At 45.0% G+C, this 14,838-nt stretch overlaps 1 protein-coding gene across 1 annotated transcript in view; it reads left to right on the plus strand.

The window, feature by feature from the left end:
- The window catches only part of LOC118414110, a 28,594-nt gene that overhangs the window by 6,452 nt on the left and 7,304 nt on the right, over nt 1-14,838 (plus strand). The window contains exons 3-20 of the mRNA XM_035817891.1: nt 1,343-1,602; nt 3,875-3,972; nt 4,506-4,659; nt 5,274-5,386; nt 5,694-6,041; nt 6,151-6,263; nt 6,495-6,786; nt 6,941-7,180; nt 7,341-7,521; nt 8,058-8,357; nt 8,528-8,706; nt 8,840-9,035; nt 9,328-9,474; nt 10,000-10,201; nt 10,427-10,585; nt 11,164-11,259; nt 13,080-13,700; nt 14,051-14,161. Coding sequence (XP_035673784.1) covers nt 1,343-1,602; nt 3,875-3,972; nt 4,506-4,659; nt 5,274-5,386; nt 5,694-6,041; nt 6,151-6,263; nt 6,495-6,786; nt 6,941-7,180; nt 7,341-7,521; nt 8,058-8,357; nt 8,528-8,706; nt 8,840-9,035; nt 9,328-9,474; nt 10,000-10,201; nt 10,427-10,585; nt 11,164-11,259; nt 13,080-13,700; nt 14,051-14,161 — 3,810 coding nt within the window. The remainder of the gene's footprint in view (nt 1-1,342; nt 1,603-3,874; nt 3,973-4,505; nt 4,660-5,273; nt 5,387-5,693; nt 6,042-6,150; nt 6,264-6,494; nt 6,787-6,940; nt 7,181-7,340; nt 7,522-8,057; nt 8,358-8,527; nt 8,707-8,839; nt 9,036-9,327; nt 9,475-9,999; nt 10,202-10,426; nt 10,586-11,163; nt 11,260-13,079; nt 13,701-14,050; nt 14,162-14,838) is intronic.

Here is a 14,838-nt window from a genome sequence, read left to right on the forward strand (position 1 = left end):
ATGTTGGTTGGTTTGCTGGCTTGTTGGTTGGTTGGTTGGTTGGTTGGTTGGTTGGTTCGTTGGTTGGTTGGTTGGTTGGTTGGTTGGATGGTTGGTTGGTTGGTTGGTTGGTTGATTGGTTGGTTGGTTGGTTGGTTGGTTGGTTGGATGGTTGGTTGGTTGGTTGGTTGGTTGGATGGTTGGTTGGTTGGCTGGTTGGTTGGTTGGTTGGTTGGTTGGTTGGTTGGTTGGTTGGTTGGTTGGTTGGTTGGTTGGTTGCAATTGCTTGCTTGCTTGGTTGGACGGTTTGTTTGTACCCGTGTTTCTACTTATTGATCATTGTCATTATTTCCAAGTGCCAGCGTCTAGGGTTGTGCGTTTTACGAGCGGATACATGGTCTTTGTGGTAGGTCTTCATTGCAACGGCTAGTTCTCTCTGGATGAGGTTGCGGTAGAACTTTCATACACGTGGTGTCTTCCTGTTGAAAGCTTTTTGGCTGATTAGGTGTTTAATGTGAGGTGTTACTTAAGTATAAGTGCACTGACTCTCAGCGCTTCAGCCAGGTTGGGATCTGGAGAATGTTTTGACTGAACTCACCTTGTCTTTGCTGAGAAGCCTTCAGAAAGATGACCTGCACTCGCAGACTTGTGCGTTTTGACTGTTTGACTAAGCAGTGTTAGTAGTGGTACAAAGGCCGCCAACTAAACTGGAAAGTTCTGGTTCTATCCCTTTGTCTGAGTCTTCTTGAATGAGTCCTTAGTTGTGTCCTCAGTGAATTCTTGCTTCTTTCTTGACCGGATCTTCTGGGTGAATCTACTCCTGGGTTTGAGTTCTTGTGTATACTTGAAGGTGAGCTCTTGTTGTAAAACTTAGTCTTGTCTCCCGGCCACTGGCTGACTGTCCTCTGATATCTTCTTCTTCTTGAAGTACGTTTGTCTCCAAGCCCAAATTTCCTGTAGAAATAATCTCCAAGCCTAAATGTCCTGGGGTCGATCACCAGGCCCTTTCTGCTCTCTGTCTTTCTTCTGCATTGGGTTCCTTCTGTCCAAAATTCCAGCCGCCCCCGGGCTGGCCCTGGCTTGCTCCCGTGGAGTGACTAGTGGCGGGAACCAACTAAAGGTGGCAAATTCAAACTATAAGTTGACGCTTACACCAAGGTTTGTCCGTACTGTGTGTTTTGAAGGTCTTGGCCTGGAAAAACGTGCCCATGGCACTTTCCAGTGAGCGTAGCGTGGAAAGCTGCCTTAGCTGTTACACAAACCGCATTATACACTTCAGACCACTGATGTAGTACGGGTGGAATACTTCATTGTGCAGGTTTGCCCCTACCACATACATTATACACGTACTTTCTCTTTTCAGCTCCCAGTAATGTCAAACATTCCCGCTCAAAGAGGGCAGTCCCAGCCATCGTGGCTAGCGCAGCCGCGGACGTGGGCGGGAAGGTGGTGGACGCGCTCGGAGACAGGATCGCGGAGGGAGTTGTGGAGAACCACCAGGCAAAGGTGGTGGGTGCCCTGGAAGACTACTTCTCGGGACAGTTTGAGCAGGCCGATCAGGAATTTGACAACGTCTTGGCACGGAGCGGAAACCTCCTGGCAGGTGTTCAAGGAGTTGAAGAGGTTAGAACATCGCCGGTTGTATCTTTGCTAAGGCTAGGGTCACAATTGGCCCGGTGCCCGTCAGGGATGTAGCCCCGGCCGGGCTCTGAAGTCGGGCGGACACCGGCTGTTTACCCGCTGTCGTGTTCACAATCAAACGCTGCCCCATGGGGGTCCCGGAGTGTTCCGGCGGGCAACCCGTCATTTTTCTTTAAAAAATTTCCACCTTCCTAGGTTCGTCTCCGGCAGACACCCGTCAGATGTTCTGACGGTGTCCTGTAGTCACCCCTGCGGGGTCCGACAGGTTAACGTTTGTCTCTCACAGCCCGGTGGGGCAGTTACAGGGACCCTGCCGCATGCCCTGCGAACAACGGCAGGGAACCAGGCAGGCTCCTGGCGGGCACTCGTCATATTTAAGGGGTATAAAAACAAGCATTGCCTGCATTCACTTAAGGTAGTACATCACTGGACTTGGAGTACTGGTGCGGTACGCCGGGGTCCGTTCACTGCGCACGCGGCACGGTTATTTTACAACTTTTCCTCGCACTCGCACTGACGTGCGGCACTGTTACGCTTCTAAACTAAATGAATATGTTATTGGAATTTTCAATGTCGGCGGATGACTTGCCAAACTGTTTTTATATTTGTAAAACGAAAAAAATGGCTTTTGGGTCCGATTCCGTCCGAATGACTGAAAGTTTGGCGTTCCGTCGGCCAATTGCAGAGCTAGAGGAAACGTCCTTCTTCAGCCAAACATCTTTCTTCAGCTTCTTTCTGTAGTCTAGGGTTGTAATATCGTAAAAAGCATAGTAGCTTTCTATGAAGGAGGCTATCTGTTCGTCCTGCTTCTCAGTGATGCAGCCTATTATGTGGTCTGTTGTGTGGTGTGTTGTCCTATCCCCCTCTGTTGCCCTTGTCTGCAGAAGTGTCTGTTGCTGAATTCTTCCGCCTGCCTAGTGGGCTAAGGGCTGTTTCCCCTTGTCTTCTCCTTCCCCTTGGTATAGCGCTATGCACTTAACTCCATTGTAATACGCGTAAGAACTGCACTGCGATACGTGTAAGTTCACGGCTTTTGTCCTTTCACGTTATCTGTGACGTCACATATTTGACCCGGTGTTACGAATTACACACTTTTATTCTGTAAACCTGGTCTTTGACGTAACGTATTTATTCCGACAGACTGCCGGCAACCGGAAGGGTCCCTCTCGGTGTTGTCACGATTAGGACGCGGGGTGGTTGTACGAGCGGGTCCCTGGTTCATTTTAAGTCAGACTTAAATTGAATCAGGGTCCCGGCCGGGCCTCAAAATACCCCGGCAGCCGCGAGGTGTCCCACAGGGCAACGCAGGGGTCACGCCCGAAAGTGCCAAAAAACAGCCCGTGAACTGCCCGGCAGGGCCCCTTTTTCCAATTGTGACCTAAGCCTAATGGGAACGCATTAACAAATGCCTAACCTCTACTCTATATGAGTTAAACAACCCTACGCATACGCCAATCACCTGAACTCACAAACTTACCCACCCACCCACTCACTCAATCGCTCAATCACTCACTCTCTCAGTTACTCGCTCTCTCGCTCCCTCGCTCTCGCTCATCACTCACTCACTCACTCACTCACTCACTCACTCACTCACTCACTCACTCACTCACTCACTCACTCACTCACTCACTCACTCACTCACTCACTCACTCACTCACTCACTCACTCACTCACTCACTCACTCACTCACTCACTCACTCACTCCTTGTGATGACTTCTGTTTCTTTTCCCGATGGCGCTCCCTTTAAAGCTGGGTGATTAAATGCGCATCATGGTACACAGTATAGATCCTCATCACGGAATGGGGACGTGTTTTAAAAAAATCTATATGTCTATATTGCGATTGTGTTCCGTTTACATACGGAAGATATCCGACTGGACTGCATCAAATTGCGCCCGGAAATTGCACTTTTTTTCCGAATTCGTTCCAATTTTCCCTTGCCCTAACAGTCGCATAATTGACGTGCGACGCATTTTCGTATGAATCCCTTATCATGCTGATGAGTCCAACAAATTAAAATGACCGCGTACGAATGTCACATATCGCCCAGCAAATCTTTACAGTGGCAGCACAGTATCCATGGGCAAAACAATATCCGGCGACACCTTGCGTCAACTTGCGCTGGTTTACTCACTTTGCAAACACTGACGCAATTTATCACAATCCACTGACCATTTGCGTACCTTAGGGGTCAGTTTGTCAATCTTACATCAATCCTGTCTACAGTCTTCCGTTTGATCTGACCATGTACAGGCCACACTGAAGATGACCCATGGCAGGGGGACCAACACAGGCGACACATTCGCACCTGCCAGCCAGGAAATGTCCCTGTCATTCAAGCATGTCGAAGAGTGAGTACTTGTATTTCTAGGCCATACGAGCGAGAATTTTGGTAGATGCCAATGGATATCTATTATGCAAAGTTTTGACGTTGAATATGAAATATTTGTGGGGTAAGGAAATTAATAAATCTCTCGGCTATTGTATCTTTCTATGCCACACCTTTACTTGAAGCATTGTCTATATCTGCTGTGTATCATCAAATAAGGCCACATCAAGTAAGTTTTATTGATCACATCAGCGCGTGCGCATTGATTTTTCGAAGAAAAGCACACAATATTTCGTTTCGTTTTTTGATTGTTTTCAATAAAAGGACTCTGCTACATGTAACGTATGTAATTCATGACAGGAGAGCACGCACAGATATCAGCTATGCCAATAAGCTGGGCATAATATGCATCATGAATGCAAAACTGACATGCAGCCACATCCCTAAGTTTGGAATCCAGTCGTTGTATGAACATGCGCGGACTAGGTATACCGATCAACAGCGGAGAAATGGGTTCCGTTAGAAGAAAGCTGAAATACATGTCTTCTTTCTTAGTGAGGATGATGAGCAAGACAGCTCAGAAATGGGCCTAGCTCCAGTGGGTTACCCTGGCGGGATCGGACCGGTTATGATGAACGGCTGCTTTGGTTCCAACTATCAAGAAGGTGACCCCTGCTACGAGGCGTTCGTGCCCATACAGAACTGTGCTGTGAGTATTTCTAAAGCATACATTGGTTCGTCTCTTGTATCATGAAAAATTCAAGGGTGATGCAATGGCGAAATTTTTTTGAGTCTTTATTACGAGTATGTTAACACGTTGTTATCAAACTATTAGGACGTGGTAATATACATATGGAATCAAATATCAAATTTCATTCAACCATCCTATCATACCAGAGTAGACGGTCCCATCATTTGCTGTGAAAAGCAACGACCCTAGAGTATCGAATTGCGTTACATGTTTCGGGCTGCTGGCCAAGCCATTACTGGCCAATCGCATCGCCGCTTGCGACTGAGAGGCAATATGATTAGATGGTATAAGTCGCCCTCCAACTACAGGAGGAGCTATCTTATTGGTTGGCTGCTTGCAAGCGTCAGAATAACACAGATGATCAGCCCACAGAACGGTACGGGATGGTCGTTGCTTGACTCATACAGGTGGCGGACATTGCATGTGGGGATGTATTCACTCAATTCTGTGCCCGGCATTTCTCATTTTTTCCTCAAGAGCAATTGGAAATGACGTTACAACAGGGTTCTAGAGAGTAGTATATGCCATAACTATAATTGAACCTCAAAAGCTGTAATTCACTTTACATTCAGAATATCATCGACGGAGCAACCTTCCTTGGTGTTGGATTTGACGGACGAGGCGAATACTCGACTGACTCCCGGAAGAAGAGCCTCGTCCAGCGCTCTTGCAACGGTTTGCAAGGGTAAGAATACATTTTTTTGCTACCTGTGCATCTTGTGATGAAGCGGGAACACAGAAAAATCTCGGTTGGCTTTGATGCATATCGGTTTCAGGCTAAGACGGCGCCCTTTCCACGAATGCTTCGTTGTTCAAAATCAATCTGTCTCATTCATTGGCAGGTCTTCATACGTTTTTTCTAGTGATGTGTTGGCGTTTTCAAACTACCTTTGCGCATTAATTGTCACAGGGAATTCGAATAAATCATAGAAACATAGCGTTGCTTTATCTCTTGCTATATCTATATTATGTGCTTTTGCATCTGTTTGTAGATACAAGGAGTTCCATGTCCCTGACCAGATGACCGTGCAAGGTGTTTATGACACCGACGTAGAGACCATGACCTTCGCCACGATGGAGGATTATCGAGTTTACCTTGAGGACAAGTCTGCTGTGACGTCTGCCAAGGCCATGTTCCAACAGGAGATGGTCAAGGCCCAAGGGCACGGTGCAGGTGGGGGCGCCTTCGGACTGTTATGGTCTGCAGGAGGCGGCTCATCATCATCGCGTGGTTCGGATAGGCAGGAGTCAGGTTTCGAAGCCAGCTCACAAGCTAGCTCTGACCTCAGCGAAACTTCAGCCCAAACCTTCATGTCCATGCTGGAACTGAACGTCATGAGGTGAGCCCTGACATATTCTTTATCTACACAACTGAGGCTTCTTCATCTTTAATATCATCGTCGTCAGCATTATTCTGTCACAAATATTCCCTTATGTCTACTCTCATAGGTATGAGATATTCCTGGACTTCGTCAAACCTGAGGAGCTGAACTTGGGGGCTCTGCGCGATTTTCTGTCTCTCCCCATATCCTACTTCTCCATTGGAGCGGATCGGAAGTATAGTAAGTGATATTTTTCTTATTGTAATGATTTCTGAAATTCAGGCTGACGCTTTCTTCATCTTAAAGCGTACTAACGAGAGTGTAAGAGACGGGTGCTGTCAGCCTTCATCCTCCTGTTCGATGTGCATTACTCAAGCTATAGTTGCTATTCTGAGCGAGGTCCACTTGTGGTCGGTAGGAGTGAATGTTGTTTCGTTCAAATCTCATCATGGTTAAACTTTTTTTAAACAGATAGCTACATCCTTCGCTGGGGAACACACTACATTACCTCTGCCATGTTTGGAGGACAACTCAAGATCATAAAGACAAAAAAGGTCACTGAAGACGTCTCGATGGAGAGCTTCGCGATGGCCTCCCAGACTGAGTTCAAGAAGATGATGAGCACTTTCTCAGCGAAGGAGACCATGACGAAGTCAAGCAGCTGGTTTCACAGTCATGAAACCAAAAATGAACAACAAAGCTCATCAGGATCAGCTTCTGAGGAAGCTGCGTCTGAAACATCCATTGGCGAAACGGCTGCCCGGTTAGTTGTACTCTTCAATGATAGACTTGATATTTTTGAAATGAATGTCACTGCATGCAACAATGGCAAAATTAGACCGTAAGTTGGTCCTCTTGAGTTCATGTTTATTCTTTTGTAAATTTTTGGTTCAAGATGTTTCATTATGTCTTTGCAGCAACCAGATGGAGTTCAGTAGCGAGCAGATGAGGGTGCAAGGAGGCGATCAGAAGATAGCAGGGAGCATCACAGACCTCTACACTACTACTTTCGGGACTGACCTGATAGACTGGCTGGATTCCATTGAAGAGTTCCCAAAAGCTTTTGAGTTTACTATGAGGCCTATCGCTGATTTGTTCGACATGAATTTTGATCTTCTCTTCCCCAGCGGCATTACTGACCTAGGCTGCTTTGGAAGGTGTGGATTATCCGCCGTTCTAGCTTTTATCTCAAGCCTTTCCCCAATAACAATTTGTCTGCGACATATTGTGCCCATTAGCGGATCATTGTTTATATCAATCCCAGGGAAGGCATATTGTGTCCCTCTGTTTAAAACATTACAATCTTGTCATCAACAGAACTACGCTCAGCCAAGATTCACACGGACGGCAGTTCTACACACAGGATGTACAAGTTGGGAACGGCTCCGTAGTCGAAGAAGTCCGCTACTGCGATTTCGCTTCTCAGGACGATATGAGAGAGGGCATGATCAGCAGGCGGCTGGCTCTCGGCCGCGCCGTAGCCGTGTATCTTGAGGAGGTACGATTTGATTCTTCAAATGTCTGTGCTTGAGTGGAATCGTGTGGCCCAATCGGTAAAGGTGTTTGACTTAGAAGCTATAGGTCCCGGGTCCGATCTATATGTCATCGATCTTGTGCCCTTAGGAAAGGCACTTAACACGACTTTCTCACTCCACCCAGGTGTAAACATGGTCGGGTACCTAATTTCGGTTGGGAACGAAAGGGTGGTGAAAGGCTTCGCCTTCCAATACCGTGCCCTTATTGTGTCAAAAAGTATATGTGACTACCTTTACCTCCTGCCTGTTCGGTGAACATGCCACTGTGAAAATGAATTACGCAGTGCCACATTATCCTTGTCTGTCTGAAAGCAAATAAAGAAAGCAAAATTATGCATTGCTCTTGGTGTTAGAACATAGTCACATACAGTTGATAAAAGAGACAATACAAGGACAGAAAGGAAGAAATTAGCTCCTTACTTGTTGTTTTGTGCTTTTCGATGTGTTTTTTTGTGTGTGAATAGTACCAACGACATCCGTGTAACACAATGTTTTTAAGGGTCCTTTCGTCGTGAAAGACTTCGCCATTCCGGCTGGAGAACCCGGGTGTGAGACCGCAGAACTGGTCCTTCTGGAGGGTTCTAACGAGGGGGCCCCTAGCTGGCAGGACATGATCAGCGGCCAGGAGTTCACCGTCATCTTTGACATGCCGTACAACATCCCGAACTTCATGGATGCCAAATATTCCCTCAATGTCGAGTATGTGTATAACAGGTGGCTGGCTATCCGGGATGGGTTCACCCCACATCTGTATGATGGACATCGCAACGGCGGCAGTGACGATGTCACCAACTTTAAGGTACAGAACTGTAACTCATCTCTCTCTCTCTCCATCTCCCTTTCTCTTTCCTTTAATGACTAACTATGCATCCAACCATCTATCCACACATCCATCTATATCCATTATCATAAGCATTGTTTATTATTGGATCGCCATGATTTTACCGTACAGATATGTGTTTTCAATAGATAAGTGTGGGAGGTTTGGTTATGACGTACGACGAGGATACGGGTCTGTTGACTGTGACACAAGATGACTACGATGCATCAGCACAGATGATTCCCGACCTGCCCATCTGGGTCAATGGACTGGCTGTAGCCAGGGTGGAGTACAAGTCACTGCTGCAACAGCTCCAAAACCACAACAGGTAGACATTCCCTCCCTCATATCTCTACACCAGTATGCTTTATATCATGTTTACTTGGGTAAGGCTGTGCTAGATAACAGATATTTATCATATATTCATTCGATATCACATTGATACTCATTGTCTATTTCAGTGTGGGCGGGGGAAAAATGCCCTGCAACATAAAGTGGTCCAATGCTCATCGTATCGACCCGACCAATGGGGGAAAGTGTATACATTTCACGGCGGCGTCACTCGGGGACATGTACGTGGTGTTCTCCGGCGTCCCCAACAACCACGAGACCTGGGTGTACGTGGAGATCTCTCCTCGTGGTGTAGCTCTCTACAGGGTAAACATCCATGTTGTTGTTGAACATCTTCAACTTAAACATAAACACGACATTGCAATCAAGAAAGCTATGCACCATAAAAATTGAAAACCTATCTATATATTTTCAAAACCTATCTACTTGTTTACTCACGTCTGTAGGCGGAAAGGTGCATTGAACTCCTTTGAAGGCGTCTTTAATATTGGCAAAACTATGATTACATGGAAGTTTCTTTTACTGAAACGGCTGCATTCGTCCAGAAACGAAATAGCGCATTTCTGATACAACAGTTTTTTGCTTACCCTTTGAACAGGCCATGCGACTGGCAGTTACACAGCTGGAACGGGGTGCTGCGGGTCTGGGATCAGACATTCTCTACCAGTCCTACTTTGTCTGTGTCACGGAGGATCTCACTGCGCGCACAACAACCATACAGTACGGCAAAACACCCGACAATGAGGTCAGTCACCAATGGAGGGCAGCAATGTCTGGAAGATATTGTTTTTAGATGGCCAATTCAACAAAACGGAACTGATGTCAACAGATAACACTATTTTTGCAAACTGGTATGGATGGATAAAGTATGACAGGAGTTCAATTAATTTCAATGAATCGAAGAACATTTAGAACTGTTTTCAATGCCATTTTCATACAAGTGCTCGAGTCATAGTATGCAATGACAATACATTGAAATATATAGATAACGTTATAACGTTAGAATTCACACGTTATGTTTTTTGTCGGTTTTACAAACTTATGTCCAGAGCTGAACGAGAAGGTAGTTTTCTTGTGACATTTATTACTCTTTGGGCATAGAAATTCCGGTCACACCCAGTATTGTTAGAAAAGCGATACCAAGTAAAGTAAAAAAGGTAAAATCTTTAGATTCGAGGCACATTCAGTAGTTCCTGTTGCAAAGTATCCATAACTAACTGCTAGTTGTGTTTCACATGGTATATTTTTTCTCCAATGACATGGTATGCAGGAACGTGCTGAAGTCTGGCTGGACCATCAATTCGACGTCATTCTCAGTCTGCATTACTACTCCTTCGGTACCGGCACAGAGCCAGCCAAGTTTATGGGGGTGTCTCAACTGGATACGCTCCTCGAAGAATTCATCGTTTGCCAGGAGGGAACAACCTTCGTCAATGGTCGCTGCGAGCAGGTCTGCCATGAGCAGTGCGACGGTGAGACACATACAGATTTTACACGATATACGCCACGCTTTGGTTGGGCAACCGTAACCGTAACGTTAGTTCAGAATTCATGACATTTGTTTATGAGCCACGCCATAGGTTAGTATGATGGGTGAGATTTTCACATGGTCAGAAATGGAGACCTGACCAAGTCAAGTTGTGAGAGCTGTACTTACACTAATTGTCACCAACCTCTATATGTCTAATTGATTCTAGGCTGCAGAATTTCTGGGTCCGACGACCCCCGCAACTGCGTGGCGTGCAGGAACAAGAAAGTGGCGTTCCCACTGATGGGTAGTTCCGTGGGCGACTTTGAGTGTGTAGCAGACTGTCCTTCCACCATGACGACAGCCTCTGATTCTATAAACTGTGAATGTGAGTAGCCTTTATAATGTTTTCTTCGCGGTTTGAGTAAATTGCTTTGCAAATTCGCGCTAGTAGGTCAATGATGTACAAGGCATAACGTGAGTGGATATTCTGCACATGAGACGGTGTCTGTATAAGATAAGACTCTACATCTACATTACTGGTGCGGAGTTCGACTTCTGAGAAGTGGGAAATAAAAAGCCTCAAGTCTTGTAGAGAGAGTGTGATTGAGTGAAAAACGCGAATTTCTTGGCTACATCACGATATCGGATCCAACGAGAGAGGAAATATTGACAATAGCGACATGCCTTTTAAAATCAGTGCAATCCCATAGTTCGCCTGAGAATCTATGCCCACCAGTCTAAAGATCTAAGATTCAAACCCCAGCCGGGTTACTAGTATTCCTTTCTCTGCTTAGCACTCTTAATCAGCACTTATGAGATAGGTATGGGAAGTGGACACACTCCAATAGCAGTGGGCTAGCCCCGCATTTTAGTGTCTTTTAAATTTGTAGCTCAAACTAATACAAACGGAGGTGGACATCGCCCTAAACACCAAAAGGTGAGGGAATTATATGCCTTTGACAGGTATCAAGCGTATGGAGGAGATAAGTGTCGAGGGTTTGGTGACGTGCGTGGCAGAGTGTCCCCTCACTCACTTTGACGACAACGGCATCTGTAAGCGTAAGTAGAACAAATACTGTACTGTTACTGTAGACTTGTTTCAATTGTGAACTGAAAACAGGTAAAGCCTCTCGATCTATACAAAGAAAATCACCACAGAAGTAAAATGCATTTACAATAACAAGGATTAAAATAAGCGAAAAAGAATATCATTTGCATCATCTTGCTGAAGGTCAAAGTCTTAAGATGAACGACATTGTTTTCGCCACTTCGACAAGGGATGATTAATTAGTAAGTTTTGGGCTTCACACAGACATAAGATGCACAACTCACATTTTAGGGCACAATTATATAGTAGAAAGCTTGTTATCCATATCTACCAAATTCCCAATCATTGTGTCCACATTTTCCGGTTGACATTCTTTTGAAACTCAGTAGGTAAGACCTTATTACCTTTGCCAGAATGGCTAAGGTTATGTTTTGGGCTTGTGAGTCTGTCTGTCTGTGTGTCTGTTAACAGTATAACTCGAGAAGCCTTGGATGGATCCCGATGATATTTGGTAGGTGGATAGGGGTCGGGAAAACGAAGGTCAAGTTCGATAATGGGCCTCCTAGCGGCTTGCTAAGGTACTGCAGCAGAACCTCAATTTTTGATATCTCGTGTTCTGGACATGCTGTGGTTGTGATTTTTGAGTGGTAGATAGCCCTTGGAGCAGAGAGTAAGTGCTGTAAGCACTGGCGGCTTGTTTGGAACTGCAGTCGCCAATTTCCTTTCAAACTTTGGACGAGAATAGCTCGAGAACGTGTTGATGGATCGTCATGATTTTTGGTATGTAGATAGCCCAAGTAACAATTTACATAATAAAATACTAATTATGCAAATCAGCAACTAATTTGCATAATTAATGAGGAAAGTTTATGAATCCTCTGCATTTCATGATAGGACTTTTCAACTTGTCACATATATAGATGAGAAAGAGATAAATATCAATGCATATTAATCATGCAAATGGCGGCCTCATTTGCATAATTAATGAGAAAATATAAACGTGTTGACGGATCGTCTTGATTTTTGGTATGTAGATAGCCAAAGGGAAGACTTACATGATGGAATTCTAATTATGCAAATCGACAGCTAATTTGCATAAATAATGAAGAAAGTTTGTAAATCCACTGCATTCCTTTATAGGACTTTCAAACTTGTCACATTTGTATCTGAGAAATAAATAAATATCTATATATATTGATTATGCAGATGATGATCTCATTTGCATAAATAATGGCAAAATATGAACGTGTTACGGATCATCATGATTTTTGGTATGTAGATATCCTAAGTAAGAAATTACATAATGAGATACTAATTATGCAAATTAACAGCTTGACAGCTAATTTGCATAATTAATGCGTAAAGTTGATAAATCCACTGCATTCCGTGATAGGACTTTTAAACTTGTCACATATGTAACTGAGAAAGGTGGCAGAGAGTAAGAGGTGTATGTTTGGGTCCGGTAACATATTTTCTTGAACTGCAGGAGCCGGTTTAGTTTCCTACTTATTCTCTTTCCTACTGAAAGAGAATAAGTCAAGAAGGGATGAAAGGATCATCATGATTTTTGGTATGCTGATAGCTTAAGTGATGCTTGATACAATTTAATATTATTATGTAAATAGGGATCTAAGTTGTATAAGCAATGGCGAAATGTTATGAACCAACTCCAGGCATATAAAATAAAATGTAATGAGTAACACATTTATGTCTACAGACATCATTCTACATAACAAACCTGGTCTATTTGGCAAAGGTATGTGTTCGTGGAACTCTAGTGTTCAACATGCTCTTTATCGAAAAATAAACATTTCATCGCTACATGTTTCAGAGTGCAGCAGCTTCTGTCAAGATGTCAGTTCTACTGGCACCAGGGTGTGCACCGGACCATCACCAGAGCAGTGTGATACCTGCATCTACATTGCGACTGACGGAAGCTGCGCTTTGGGATGTTCCCCCGGACAGAAGGCCGTGCCAGGGTCAGACGGTACCTTCACCTGTGAAGCCTGTCGGCCTGGTTACAGGTGCGTCAATGGAGATGAGGTGGACGAAATCTGCCCGGCGGGGACGTACAGCAACTCAGCAGGCACGGATTGTGACCCGTGTGCAGCAGGACAGTACAGCGATACTGCAGGCACCCCTTGTCAGCCGTGTCCAGCAGGACAGTTCAACACACAAGGCGGCTCTACCAGCTGTCAGGCATGCCCTGCGGGGCAGTTCAGCGCCTCACAGGGCTCCACTAGCTGCCAGTCCTGCCCGGCCGGGCAATATAGCGGCTCCGCTGGGTCCACATCCTGTACAATCTGCCCAGCAGGACAGTTCAGCAGCCAGGCTGAATCTACCAGCTGCACCGTCTGCCCAGCGGATACTTTCAGCAGCACCGCTGGATCCACAAGCTGTCAGCCATGTGCAACTGGGACTACGAGCACAGCGGGCTCAACCTCCTGCACCAGTGAGTGCCAATATATGGTCACACCTACCCACCTAGTTCATGCTAAGCGCCAAGTTACCATTTCCGCCATCTGCAGTTTTCTCGACTAGACCTGCTTCAAGTCGGGTCATGGTCAACTATGGATGTGATTTAATTGCAATGTGATCATGAAAGATGCCAGTGGATAAGACAGTTACAGGCACGGCACCAAACAAATGAATATAGTTCGTCATTCAATTATATTTCATTCCGTAGACCGTATTTCTGTTTAGATGAAGTTTCTCATTCACTTTGACAGTCATATTCTAAGCTTGTTCTACTTGTATACAACGAAGTGATCTTGACATTGTAACTTTCGCTCTCTCAAACAGGTACTGATGAGTGCGCATCCAACCCCTGTGTACACGGCACATGCACGGATCTTACTAACGCCTACTCTTGCGCTTGCAACACAGGATGGTCGGGTGACAGGTGTGACGTAGGTTAGTACTGAAGCCACACACACACACGCACGCACACGCACACACAAACGCACGCACACGCACACACACACACACGCACGCACAAGCACACACACATGCGCGCAAGCATGCACACACGCACATACAAGTGTAATTACCTCTAACAAAAATGGAGGTATAGTTTTGGTGTGCATGTGTGTGTGTGTGTGTGTGTGCCTGCTTCAGAATATTTGTTGTCATTATAATATTTGAACCTCTGGACGGATTGTGATGATATTTGGTATGTGGAAGGATGTTGAAAAGAGAAGGTTAGGGTTAACTTGGGGCTCCCTGATATATGGCCTTGTTACTGTAACAGAACGTGTGTTTTTGTATCCTTTGGCTTGGATATGCTATGGTCCTTGATTTTGTATGGCAGATAGCTTGTGATATAAGGAAGAAGTGTGGGTTTGAGCCCCCTATAAACTTACTTTGTAACTGCAGGGATATTTTTAAATGTATTAAAGAGGATAACTACAGAAAGAAACATGATATACAGTATGCGGGTAGTTTAGACCTAAAAGCAAACAAGGACATCCAAAATATGCACATTTAGGACTTAATTTACGTAATCAATAAGAAAAATATGTACTTCTTTCACAGCAATACTTCATAACATAATGTGCACAATCTATGATGGAGTGAAACATTATGCAAAC

The sequence above is a fragment of the Branchiostoma floridae genome, chromosome 4 (assembly GCF_000003815.2).
Source record: "Branchiostoma floridae strain S238N-H82 chromosome 4, Bfl_VNyyK, whole genome shotgun sequence".
Lineage (NCBI taxonomy): Eukaryota > Metazoa > Chordata > Leptocardii > Amphioxiformes > Branchiostomatidae > Branchiostoma > Branchiostoma floridae.